At 40.2% G+C, this 12,991-nt stretch overlaps 1 protein-coding gene across 1 annotated transcript; it reads left to right on the top strand.

Annotated features, from left to right (window-relative positions):
* The first annotated feature begins 6,244 nt into the window (after positions 1 to 6,244).
* LOC125226365 (mpv17-like protein 2) lies at positions 6,245 to 12,578 on the top strand. Its single transcript, XM_048130330.1, has 4 exons — positions 6,245 to 6,385; positions 11,522 to 11,783; positions 11,858 to 12,096; positions 12,326 to 12,578. The coding sequence occupies exons 2-4, from the start codon at positions 11,552 to 11,554 to the stop codon at positions 12,464 to 12,466; spliced, it is 612 nt and encodes a 203-aa protein (XP_047986287.1). The 5' UTR covers positions 6,245 to 6,385; positions 11,522 to 11,551; the 3' UTR covers positions 12,467 to 12,578.
* The last annotated feature ends 413 nt before the right edge of the window (positions 12,579 to 12,991 follow it).

Genomic DNA, 12,991 nt, shown 5'->3' on the forward strand with positions numbered 1-12,991 from the left:
GTCACTTATAAGCTGGTGGTCTTCAAGGTACGCTAAGAGCTGGCTGTTAACCACGCGCTCCATTACCTTGGAGAGAAGGGAGGTTATCGCAATGGGCCGATAGTTGGATGGGTTTGTGCGATCACCCTTCTTTGGGATTGGATGGACCCAAGCAGTTTTCCAGGATGACGGACATTTGCCTGAGCTGTAGGAAAGAGAGAAAAGGCGCGTTAAAACCGGAGTTAGCTCTGGAGCGCACGTTCTCAGCACAATAGCTGGTATACCGTCAGGCCCATTGGACTTATTGACATCGAGGGCAAGAAGTGCTCGCCTAACTACACCTTGAGTGAAGCGAACCTCGGGCATGGATGCCTCACACCGCGGGATGCTGGGTGGTGTGCTACCCCCGTCGTCAAGAGTAGAGTTTGACGCAAAAAGAGAACACATAAGATCCGCTTTCTCTTTTGTGGAATGTGCCAATGAGTCGTCAGGTTTGTGAAGAGAAGGTAGCGAGACCTTACAAAGTTCCCCTGAACAGCTTTGGCGAGAGACCAGAAAATACGAGTCCCAGCGGGCTGACTAACCAGTCTCTCGCCAATTCTGCAGGTGTGTTGGAACTTAGCTGCAGCAATACGCTTCTTGCAGGACCTGGAAGCAGCGTTGTAACGCTTCTTCATTTCGGAGGTATTCGGATCGTTGACTCTACTTGCGTCTACCCAGGCCCGGTAGGCTTCGCACTTAGATTTACGGACTTCGGCGCAAGACCTACCGAACCAAGGCTGAGATCGACCACCGACACGAACTGAGGAGCTCGGAATGAAGCATTCCATGCCCTGTAAAATCGTGTCAGCTACGAGTTCAGCACAATCGTCAGGATCATCCGAAGAGAAGCAAAGTTGCTTCCAAGGGTATGATGCGTAAAACTCCCGCAACCCATCCCAGTCTGCTGTCCTATAATGCCACACACGTCTGGACCCAAGGGGTCGGCTTTGCCCAATCTGCTCCGCGGTTGCGGTACAGCGAACCAGGCAATGATCTGACGAACCCAAGGGTGCGAGGCGAGACACCTGGAGATGTTCAGGATGCGATGATAACACTAAGTCCAATAAGGCGGGAGTATGGCCCTCGATGTCCGGAATTCTAGTAGGACCATCGACTAGTTGGGAAAGGTCGTATGCTGCAGCAAGGTCAAGAACAGCTCTCCCGGCATAGTCCGTGCGTGTAGATCCCAACCACTCAGTGTGGTGGGCGTTAAAATCGCCTAGAATTGTGAACTCTGCCGAGGGAAGCCGTTCGAGAACTTCGTTAAGCCCCTCCTGTACGCGCTCCAAGAGACGGTCGGTCTCGGAGTCTCCGCTGTGAGACCTGTATAGGCATACGTAGATATGGGTGTGGCCACCATAGTCTACACGCGCCCAAATTAGCGACAGGTCTCTGTCTTCAAGGTGGCCAAGACGGCGGCAGCAAATATCATCCCGGATAAACATACACACTCCGGCCTTAGACACGAACTTGTGTTCGAGGCTGTAGCCGGGATACGTGAGGTAAGAAATGTCAGCCGGGGTAGATATTTGCGTCTCCGTCAAGAATAACAAGGCCGGCCTGTCCATCTCAAGGTGGTGGTGGACGGAGTTCAAGTTGGAGTGGAGGCCCCTAATGTTGCAAACGTCCACTGAAAATGTGGAACGTGGAGCCGCTGTAAATCGTTTATTCTTTTTGTGTACAGGCATGATTATTGAGAAGCAGGTAATATAGAGAGATACTGATCAACATAGAATCGACAGCAACGAGGTCACAGGCGTGGCCAAATCTCGCCAAGATACAACAGGTGGAGTGGTTCCCTGGCACGGGGGACGGAAGGGCCCCCGGTCCGACCCCAAGTTGGGCGCTGCGTTCCACTCCGGGATCCCAATCCGGCACAGCGACCAACCCAAGGCTTTTGACACTGGCGGCAGGACAGCCTCCCCAGCTGGGACAAGTTGGGGTTCGGGTCCTCTACGAACCAGCGGGCGGCCAGCGGATAACCGTTTCACCGGGTCTCCCTGGCCCCCGTGCCAAAGAAACACGCCTGAAGCAGCAAAGCAAGGAACGGGCCCACGCAGACCAAGCGCTGTCGAGACTAAGTTGATCGGGGAAGGACCTGGTTTTCGCGCACTCAACCGGAACACATCAGCAAGGAAGGATGCTTTGCGGCCAACTACAACGCGAAGGTGGTCGCCAACCAGACGAGTCCAGAAAAGGGACTCTACCACCAGCAAAAAAATCAGTGATTTGAAATTACGTGGGGCCACTGATCAACCCCACTACCCGAAGGAATTGTTGACCATTTAGCACTACCCAGGGGACACGTGTAGGGTAACTAGAGTCAAGAAGCTTTGCTTCGCCTACGGACGCGGTCAAATTTATCCCCCATAATCTTCTTATCATTATATTGTTTTCATTGTCTCAAATTATATCAAAATTCCCACGAATAGGTTTAGAACGATAAATATGACCTTTAAAGAAAAATAATGCTATGTGTGGTTTTACGACTAGGGTGACCAATCTTTTTTCTTGCATGGTATTTACTCTTATTGAATGGAGCTAAATCTATCAACTTGGTACGGTTTCTATGTTCATAGTTCATATCACAGTATAATAATACCAACTTTATTGTTTATGTCTTTACAATTAACATGAATAATATTAAACTTTTCAGTGTTCCAAAAGATGAAGGAAGGAGGCAGCGTTGGCTGTCGATTGTACCGATAAAAGGAAATGTTTCAGAGCGTTCGACAATTTGCAGATTTGCACTTTAAGCCTGAAGATTATGACACAGAAAGAAATTTTAAAAATCGGTCCAGTAACGACGGAGATATCGTGGCATAAACATTAAATTGAGATACATATATATATATATATATACATGCGAAGAGAATTGAAATACGTACGAATTGAGAACCACCTTCCTTGAGATTTGGGGCGGCGCTTAAAAATAAAGATACTGTTTTAAAACGTCCTAGTATTTCATTATTTCCCCATTGAAAAATACTTCCCTTATATTTTTGTGGCTATTCCCACTAGTTACCACCAAGTTTTTACCTGTCCTAACTACTGGGATTTTCCCCACATTGTTAATTACCACACCGGGGTTGATAGCTACTGGGATTAGTTTTCCCAGTAGTTACTACCAAAATATTATTGTGATAGTTTAAAGTGACTGAAACATTTTTTAATAAATACAGGTGTCAGTAAAAGAAAAGTTATATTTTAAGCCTCGTGTTGCAACACTCACCACGCTCTTATTCTGGAACGGTTCTGAAAAAAAAATCCCAGTAGTTTACCACTGGTAAAAACTGTACCGTATTTTGTGGCGTAAGGCAAAGTAACTGCAGAGTGGTATAGAAATGGACCTTATTGGCTCCCCACAGACAGTCTTAAAAATTCATAATCTTAAAAAAAACTTGTATGCAATTTGACAGTTCAGATCTGTCAGTGTCTTGTCAGTGTCAGTTTGAACTGTCAGATTGCATACAAGTTTTTTTTAAGATTATGAATTTTTAAGACTGTCTGTGGGGAGCCATTGGCGGTTGACAAATTAGTAAGGTGCATTAGAGTAATTCCGAATGACAGAAATGTTCAGATAATTCCGAAAGGGGAATCTTGATATGACGGAAATAATGGTGATTTCTATGCGACTTTCCTAATTAGACGACTTTCGGAATTGCCCTAATGTACCTTACTTTTTGAGTTTGTGAGGATGGATGTTCACTTTCGTGATAAAACGATTGATCGGATTTGAATTTAATAAGTTACAAAATTAATCAGTCGTATAAACGTAATACGTCAAATTCCGCGGGATATCCCTAATGTATGCTTAATCATGGACACCCTAAAGAAAGAGATGCAAGACCGGCGTGACGTAATTCAAGGTCAAATTTTCTGGCTTCAACGTAATGTTCGGCACGCAATATCCATGGTATATAATATTCTTGGGCAGCATGCACGAAAAAGATGACGTCATTGTCCCGTTTCCCAATATAGCTTAAGCGCCATCTATTGGCGCGCGTTGGAACTAAGCGGCTGATCGATGCGCTCGGTATGGTTGTAGCGTGTGGCCTGAGTAAAGCAACACAGCTGCGACAGATGGCGCGCCCGTGTTTATTATTTTTGAGTGTTTGTAATTTAAAAACATGAAAGATTGCATTAAAATAAAATAAGCATCTTTTATAGAATGAAGTTGTTTGAAAAACCTACTTATTTAGGAGTTAGAGCAGTACGAAGTTGCGAATTTTCCCATAGTATTTACTAAGGCGCCAGAGACTTAATAAATTTACGATGATTTTTTTACCAATATAACCTATGTTAATATTGATAAATCATATAGAACACGTTTAAATAAGGATGTTTTGTTACATAAACTTTTTCTTCTCCATTAATATTTACTGAGATATTAGGGTTCTAAGATTAGTAAATGGCACTAGCACTTTAATAAAATTAACGCGTGTCTCGCAAACGGTCTAGGATACAAAATGACGACTTTTATATAGGTATAGGTTAGGTTCGTTAGGTATCTTCAAACGGCCGAAGGCTCCTATTCTGTGCAGTTTCTGTAATAAGCGGGGCTCCGTCGATATCGCTTTCTGTCTCTGGCGCCCTAGTAATGCTACGGGAAAATTTTGCAACTTTGCACCACTCTAACTCCTAAATTAGTAGGTTTTAAAAAAAACTTTAATTTATAAAAGATGCTTATTTTAATGCATTCTTTCTAATAAGAACAAAACACTATGCTAGAAAGAGTGCAGAGGAAGTTCTGTAGGCACATTTACAAACGACTGTACGGATATTACCCATATATGTATCCATCTCTATTCGTAACAGGAATGGTTGGTCTTCAAACTCTAGAAACCAGACGGAAACTGCTGCATATTATGCATTACCGCCAACTGTTTCACCATAGAGTAGATGACGCATCCGTGCTTGAGAGAATGGGGCTGCAAGTGCCAAGAGCGAATGTGGTGGTTGGCATGCCGGGCGCGGTGCCGGCGCGGCGGCGGCGGCGCCTGTTCGCGGCGGCCGGCGCACCGCTCGAGCCCGAGCTGCTCTTAACCGCATCATGTTGGAGACAGACGATATTGACATATTTGCTGATAGTGTTGGTGTGTTTTACAGAAAACTCTAGACTCTACACTCCTTAGGTGATTAAACTGATTAATGTAATAACCATAGTTTAACTTTTAAGTGTGTTTGCTTTTATTTATGTCAATTTAACATGTACATAATTATATTACCACATAAGTGCTTTGGTGAAATACTGTTAACTTTTGTGTATTTTTAATAAATAAATAAATAAACGTGAAAAAAGTCCCAGAATCGGGCCCCTTTTGCTATACTCTGACCGCCCCTGTCTATACTACTGTAATGTTTGACGTTATCACGTTAAACTACCGTCCGTAAACCGACTTTACAGACAACCAATTTTTTTAAAACCTACTAATTTAGGAGTTAGAGTGGTGCAAAGTTGCAAAATTTTCCCGTAGCATTACTAAGGCGCCAGAGACAGAAAGCGATATCGACGGAGCCCCGCTTATTACAGAAACTGCACAGAATAGGAGCCTTCGGCCGTTTGAAGATACCTAACGAACCTAACCTATACCTATATAAAAGTCGTCATTTTGTATCCTAGACCGTCGTTTGCGAGTGCTAGTGCCATTTACTAATCTTAGAACCCTAATATCTCAGTAAATATTAATGGAAAAGAAAAAGTTTATATAACAAAACATCCTTATTTAAACGTGTTCTATATGATTTATCAATATTAACATAGGTTATATTGGTAAAAAAAATCATCGTAAATTTATTAAGTCTCTGGCGCCTTAGTAAAAATATGGGAAAATTCGCAACTTCGTACTGCTCTAACTCCTAAATAAGTAGGTTTTTCAAACAACTCCATTCTATAAAAGATGCTTATTTTAATGCAATCTTTCATGTTTTTAAATTACAAGCACTCAAAAATAATAAATGAAAATTTTTGGTAAAAATTAAGTCCTAAAATGGTCCATACACAAACCGGTCACTAAACTTGCTCTTGCTTGGTGGCCTTGAGGAACGGGACAATGACGTCATCTTTTTCGTGCATGCTGCCCGTAGTAACGAGTTATTAGACGTTATCACGTCAAAAAAGAAAAATGATAACAACTGACAATTATTTGTCAAACGTCAAGAGGCGGTATGGCCTATGGTCTTAGCCTGTCCAGAAACACGAAAAAAAAAAATTGTCAAACGTCAAACCTTGACATTCTTGACAAACACATTTTGTCTTAATTTACAGCAGAAAAATGTATATGTAGGCGCATAATTTCAATTCTTCGGAGAGCGAGGGGCTCGTAAAACAGCAAAAATATGTGGTAACAAATATTTTGTCGCAGTACGTATTTCATACTTGTATATTACTGTATTTTTAATTTAACTTTGTACCAAAATTTGATTTCGTTATAATTTCAAGGATATTTAAATGGTTTACATAAGCTTAAGGAGTAGTGGTGTTATAGACTAGCCTTGAGGACTTCTGAACCTTAAAGACTTGCTAACCTTGAAGGTTCAAGCTTTGAAGGCTCAAGCGTTAAAGGTTTGAGCTCAAAAACGGTTCAGAACCTTAAAGACTCAAGCTTTTTATGAGCTCTTAAGAGTAAATCTTTAAGACTCAGGCTTCATAGATAGCTCAAACCCCCAAACCTCGAAGACCTGGGTCAACCGTCAAGAGCTCAAACAACGAGCGTTATTTGCAGGAAGTATTATTGTGTATTTATTTTCAACCCTTAATTTGACGGTGTCCAGTGTGGTAGTTTTTAGGGATCCGTACACAAAGGGTAATAACGCGACTATATTACTAAAATTCCGCTGTCCGTCTATCCAGTCACGTCAACAGGCTGTATCTCGTGTATCTCAGGATACTAAAAAGTACGAAATTCTCAGTGGGCGAATCCGACTCGCACTTGGCCTGTTTTTACTTCTGTCGACCTCAGGCTTAAAAGCTTTTAAGACTTAAATGCTGCAAACCTTATAGACTTAAACCTTCAACGCTTAAGAAGCTTTAAAGCTTGAGGCCTGAAGACTCGAGGTTTTTGTGCTCGTAAGCAGCAACGTGAACTAATTAAGTTGAGGCTTATATAGTCGAGGCTTTAAGGTTCGAGGCTTCAAGACTCAGAAGTCGGGACTCGAGTTTTGTAGTTTACGCCTCAAAGCTTAAATTCACAACACTATTAAGAGCGCTATGACAAAAAAAGGCGATATATTGTAAAATGCACAATATTTATCGACAAAATTGTACACTTTACTCATACTAAAAGACAGTGAAAGTACTTGTTTCAGTTAGAACATCTTATTAACTGTCGGTTAAATAAAAAACATATGAAAAAAAAAGCTTTTTCAATTAGTAATGATTGTTTTTCTGATGCTCGTTTAGGAAAAACCGCATGAAGCACAGAATTCGGAGCTCTTATTATGTACAATTTGATAAGATCACTCTCATAAATGAGGTAAATTTAAGTTCCAAATATCTTGTACTTAAGGCCCATTAAACAATATTTATCATTTAATCCTTTGAAATTGAGAAATTGAAAGTAAAACGAACTCAATTTTGTCTTGAAAATACATCGAAACAAGTGATCATTTCTCCGAAAATCTACATGTTATCGAAGTTATTTTAGTATATAAATAATCTGCACAATGTGCTTAAACTGCTGTTATCCATTTTGTCGTTATAATATTTTATCATGATTTTTTGCCAATTTTTTGAAAACTAGCCTTCCTGTCGCTATTTTACCGGCGACGGACGCCTGCGATTTCAGTGCCGCGCCGGAGCTCGAGGAGGTAAGACGTATGTCACTTTGGTCTCCGAGTTTTCATCGCAAACGTCGAGAATATTTATTGTTGTGTGGGTCGGACGCCTTGTTGACACGGGCTATCCTCGCATTGTGTGTGTGTAAACAGCGACCAACGAATTTGATCCTAGATCCGTAAATATTTGCTTTTGTAATACTTTGTTATGTTTAAATGTTAAAGTATTACAACGTTGTGATGATAAAAATGTGAAAATTATAATACGGTCAAGATGATAAGACACATCAAGATGGTACTCGGGATCTGATGATGGAGCCAGAAGGTGGTCACCAGTACCAGTGAACCATGTAAGTAAACGACTTCGTGTTTAGGCTCGTTGGGTTCGTCTCAACAAGACCTTTGACAAGAGGTGGTACTCAGGGTCTGATGATGGAGCCAGATGGTGGTCACCAGTACCAATGAACCATATAACTAAACCCAGAGATGGGGAAATCGTAATCGATTCCGGATTACACGATTACTTGATTTTACTTTGTAATCTGACACTACTGGGTGTCAGATTACTTGTAATGTAATCAAGTGAAACGGTAAATTACCATTACATGTAAAGGAATCACTAATCATCTATACAATCATTACTATTACCAATAATTCGGAATCATAGTCGATTCAAAATAACTGAAATTATTGACTTGATTACTTTCAGATTACGAATATGTAGTACCTCAGATTGCTGACTGTCACTTTGACACAAAAGTCGTCATGGGTGTCGTAAAATAGGTTTTAGGAGGTGCTGATTCCAAAATTAATGACTAATGTTCAATCTGACATTGCTGACTGTCACTCTGACACAAAAGTCGTCATGGGTGTCGTAAAATAGGTTTTAGGGGTGCTGATTCCAAAATGAATGACCAATTTGGAATCTGACATTGCTGACTGTCACTTTGACACAAAAGTCGTCATGGGTGTCGTAAAATAGGTTTTAGGGGGTGCTGATTCCAAAATTAATGACCAATGTGGAATCTGACATTGCTGACTGTCACTTTGACACAAAAGTCGTCATGGGTGTCGTAAAATAGGTTTTAGGAGGTGCTGATTCCAAAATTAATGACTAATGTTCAATCTGACATTGCTGACTGTCACTCTGACACAAAAGTCGTCATGGGTGTCGTAAAATAGGTTTTAGGGGTGCTGATTCCAAAATTAATGACCAATTTGGAATCTGACATTGCTGACTGTCACTTTGACACAAAAGTCGTCATGGGTGTCGTAAAATAGGTTTTAGGGGGTGCTGATTCCAAAATTAATGACCAATGTGGAATCTGACATTGCTGACTGTCACTTTGACACAAAAGTCGTCATGGGTGTCATAAAATAGGTTTTAGGGGGTGCTGATTCCAAAATTAATGACCAATGTTCAATCTGACATTGCTGACTGTCACTCTGACACAAAAGTCGTCATGGGTGTCGTAAAATAGGTTTTAGGGGGTGCTGATTCCAAAATTAATGACCAATGTTCAATCTGACATTGCTGTCACTCTGACACAAAAGTCGTCATGGGTGTCGTAAAATAGGTTTTAGGGGGTACTGCACGGGAAGCATGGTCGCGCGATAGACGATAAAATAGCAGGCCGTCCCTATCGCACTATTTGTAAGTGCGACAGGGACGGCCTGATATTTTATCGTCTATCGCGCGACCATGCTTCCCGTGCTGATTCCAAAATTAATGACCAATGTTCAATCTGACATTGCTGACTGTCACTTTGACACAAAAGTCGTCATGGGTGTCGTAAAATAGGTTTTAGGGGGTGCTGATTCCAAAATTAGTGACCAATTTGGAATCTGACATTGCTGACTGTCACTTTGACACAAAAGTCGTCATGGGTGTCGTCAAATAGGTATCCGGAGGTGTTTGAAAACTAATGACCAATTTGGAATCTGACACTGTTGACTGTCACTTTGACACAAAAGTGATCATGGGTGTCTTCAAATAGGTTTTCATGGGTACTGATCTCAATATTAATGATCAATTTGGAATCTGACATTGCTGACTGTCACTTTGACATAAAAGTCGTTATGGGTGTCGTCAAATAGGTTTCCTTTCCAGGGGTACTGTGCAATGTCAGGTTCCAAATCGGTCATTACTTTTTAAATCATTTCATTAATTTTGGAATCAGTGCCCCTAAAACTATTTGACTACACCCATGATTCCTTTTGTGTCAAAATTACAATTAGCACTGTGAGATTCCAAAATAGTCGTTAATTTTGGAATCAGCACCCCCGGAAACCTTTTTGAAGACACCCATGACGACTTTTGTGTCAAAGTGACAGTCAGCAATGTCAAGATTCCAAATCGGTCATTAATTTTCAAATCAGCACCTCCGGAAACCTATTTGACGACACCCATGACGACTTTTGTGTCAAAGTGACAGTCAGCAATGTTAGATTCCACATTAGTCATTATTTTTGGAATCAGCACCCCTAAAACCTATTTTACGACACCCATGATGACTTTTGTGTCAAAGTGGCAGTCAGCAATGTTAGATTCCACATTGGTCATTAATTTTGGAATCAGCACCCCCCAATTTTAAAACCAATTTTACGACACCCATGACGACTTTTGTGTCAAAGTGACAGTCAGCAATGTCAGATTCCACATTGTTCATTAATTTTGGAATCAGCACCCCCGCAAACCTATTTGACGACACCCATGATGACTTTTGTGTCAAAGTGACAGTCAGCAATGTCAGATTCCACATTGGTCATTAATTTTGGAATCAGCACCACCTAAAACCTATTTTACGACACCCATGACGACTTTTGTGTCAAAGTGACAGTCAGCAATGTCAGATTCCACATTGTTCATTAATTTTGGAATCAGCACCCCCGCAAACCTATTTGACGACACCCATGACGACTTTTGTGTCAAAGTGACAGTCAGCAATGTCAGATTCCACATTGGCCATTAATTTTGGAATCAGCACCCCTAAAACCTATTTTACGACACCCATGACGACTTTTGTGTCAAAGTGACAGTCAGCAATGTCAGATTCCAAATCGGTCATTAATTTTTAAATCAGCACACCCGAAAACCTATACTCGTGGTATATGCACTTGAAATGTGAAAGTGAAAATGCTAGAATGACATGTAAACCACGAAGTTGTATAGTCATATTGTTCATTGGTATTGGTGACCACCATCTGGCTCCATCATCAGACCCTGAGCACCACCTTGAAGTAATTAGAATTGTATTTGTCTTATTTTATCATCATATTAATATAATTATACTTTACTCTAATACTTATCATATAACAAAAGCAAATATTTGGGATGGGATCTACTTTTATAATTATTACTTTAATTTTTTAAATAAATTTTAACATAATTGATATTATTTCGCGCTATATTCTCGTATTTTCGTACAAAATAATGTTTATTAGAAACCAAAAGTTTATATCGAGATAGTAGATTGTGGTTGTTATCAAAATTCCATAGAAAGGATCAAGATTGTTTTCTCCATTATTGTAGTGCGAGCGAGTGATAAGACGTGCTAGAAAGGATCGGCATATTGGGCTCGCGCGGCGGGTAAAATACCTAATTTCGCCCGACGCCGAAATGTTATAACGCTCTTAAGGAGTTTATGGCTAACTTATGTGATCTACGCTGTTAGAAGGCATGTCTTACGCATGGAAGTCCTAAATAATCAAGTATTTTTTGCAGAATTTACCCTGGTCCCCTCTTGATACCATAATGCATGCCGCGTGTGGAGTGAGGCTCCTACAGGCTACGAGCCTTATCAGGAGCCAGCACAGGTCCTTTTCAGCATTCCATCGTGGCATAGCAATCCTTTTCAAACCAAAGAATTTGTTACTCACCAACAGCATAACATCAGGAGTGTTTATGTTAATTGGAGATTTGGCACAGCAAGAGTTTGAATATAGATGTCATTATATTAAGGAACGATATGATTGGGCAAGATCAGGTACTCAAACACAATATTTTACCAAATAAGTAGAGTTCAATGAGGTCTTTGTAATATTTTTTTTTATGTTTTAGCAAGAATGTTAATTGTAGGAGCATTCATGGGTCCGCTTCACCATTGGTATTACATATATCTAGACAAAGTACTACCTCAGGCCGACATTAGGACAGTTGGCAAAAAAATTGCAGCAGATCAATTGTTTGCATCACCTGCAACTATTTTATTGTTTTTTATTGGAATGGGAATGCTAGAAAATAAAAGCATTCAAGAGACAAAGGATGAGATTGTTTACAAGTTCAAGTACACATACGTAGTGAGTATTTTATTCATAGGTCAATAGATAAAGTTCAATTCTTTTATATAAAGTGGAAAATAATTAGCAACTGTCATCATATTTCAACCAATTCACAATCATAACTTATTAAAATATATCTGAACCTTCCCCGAGAATCACTCCATTCATAGGTGGAGAGGGGGGGGGGGGACTTTGTTTTGTAAGGTGTAGTGATTTTATTACAATTAATATAACTGCTTTGTTTCAGGGTGACTGCTTGTTTTGGCCACCAATACAATTCATCAACTTTTATTTCTTACCTACAAAATACAGGGTATTTTACATAAATGGCGCAACAATGTTATTTAACGTATTTTTATCTTATATCAAACATTATGATCAACATTGACGCATTTATTTATGGTAGCACTATCAAGTTCTATGATGTGAAGAATCTAATGTATATATTATGTAAGTGGTCATTAATTTATGTAAAGAGTAGTAAAATTTATTAGATGCTTATTGAAATAAAGTTTCTTATTTCATCCTGTAACTTGTAAGGATGTAGGGCTCCAACTCTTGATCCAAATGCGTGCTAGGTGCATACCTAATGATGATGCTTAGTGCAAACCACCTTTTCGTGGCACTTTTGTCTGTTAGCCTTTGTGTGTATGGTTACTTGTTTGTGTGTCGTTAATTTTTGTGTATATTATATTGTTATCGTCGTTGTTAAGTGCTTACGAATAAAAAAATATTCTATTCTAAAATATTCTTAAATATTCTATTCTATTCTAAACCAAGGACAGCCATCAGCGTCCATATTAGACATGCGCGCCGCTCAGAAAAAATCGGGCGGCGGCGCGCCTCGAAAAAATCGTCGGCGGCGGCGTAACGCCGGCGGCGTGAGATTTTTTTCAACTTTTTAAATATCACT

Source organism: Leguminivora glycinivorella, chromosome 5 (genome assembly GCF_023078275.1).
Source record: "Leguminivora glycinivorella isolate SPB_JAAS2020 chromosome 5, LegGlyc_1.1, whole genome shotgun sequence".
NCBI classification, from domain to species: domain Eukaryota; kingdom Metazoa; phylum Arthropoda; class Insecta; order Lepidoptera; family Tortricidae; genus Leguminivora; species Leguminivora glycinivorella.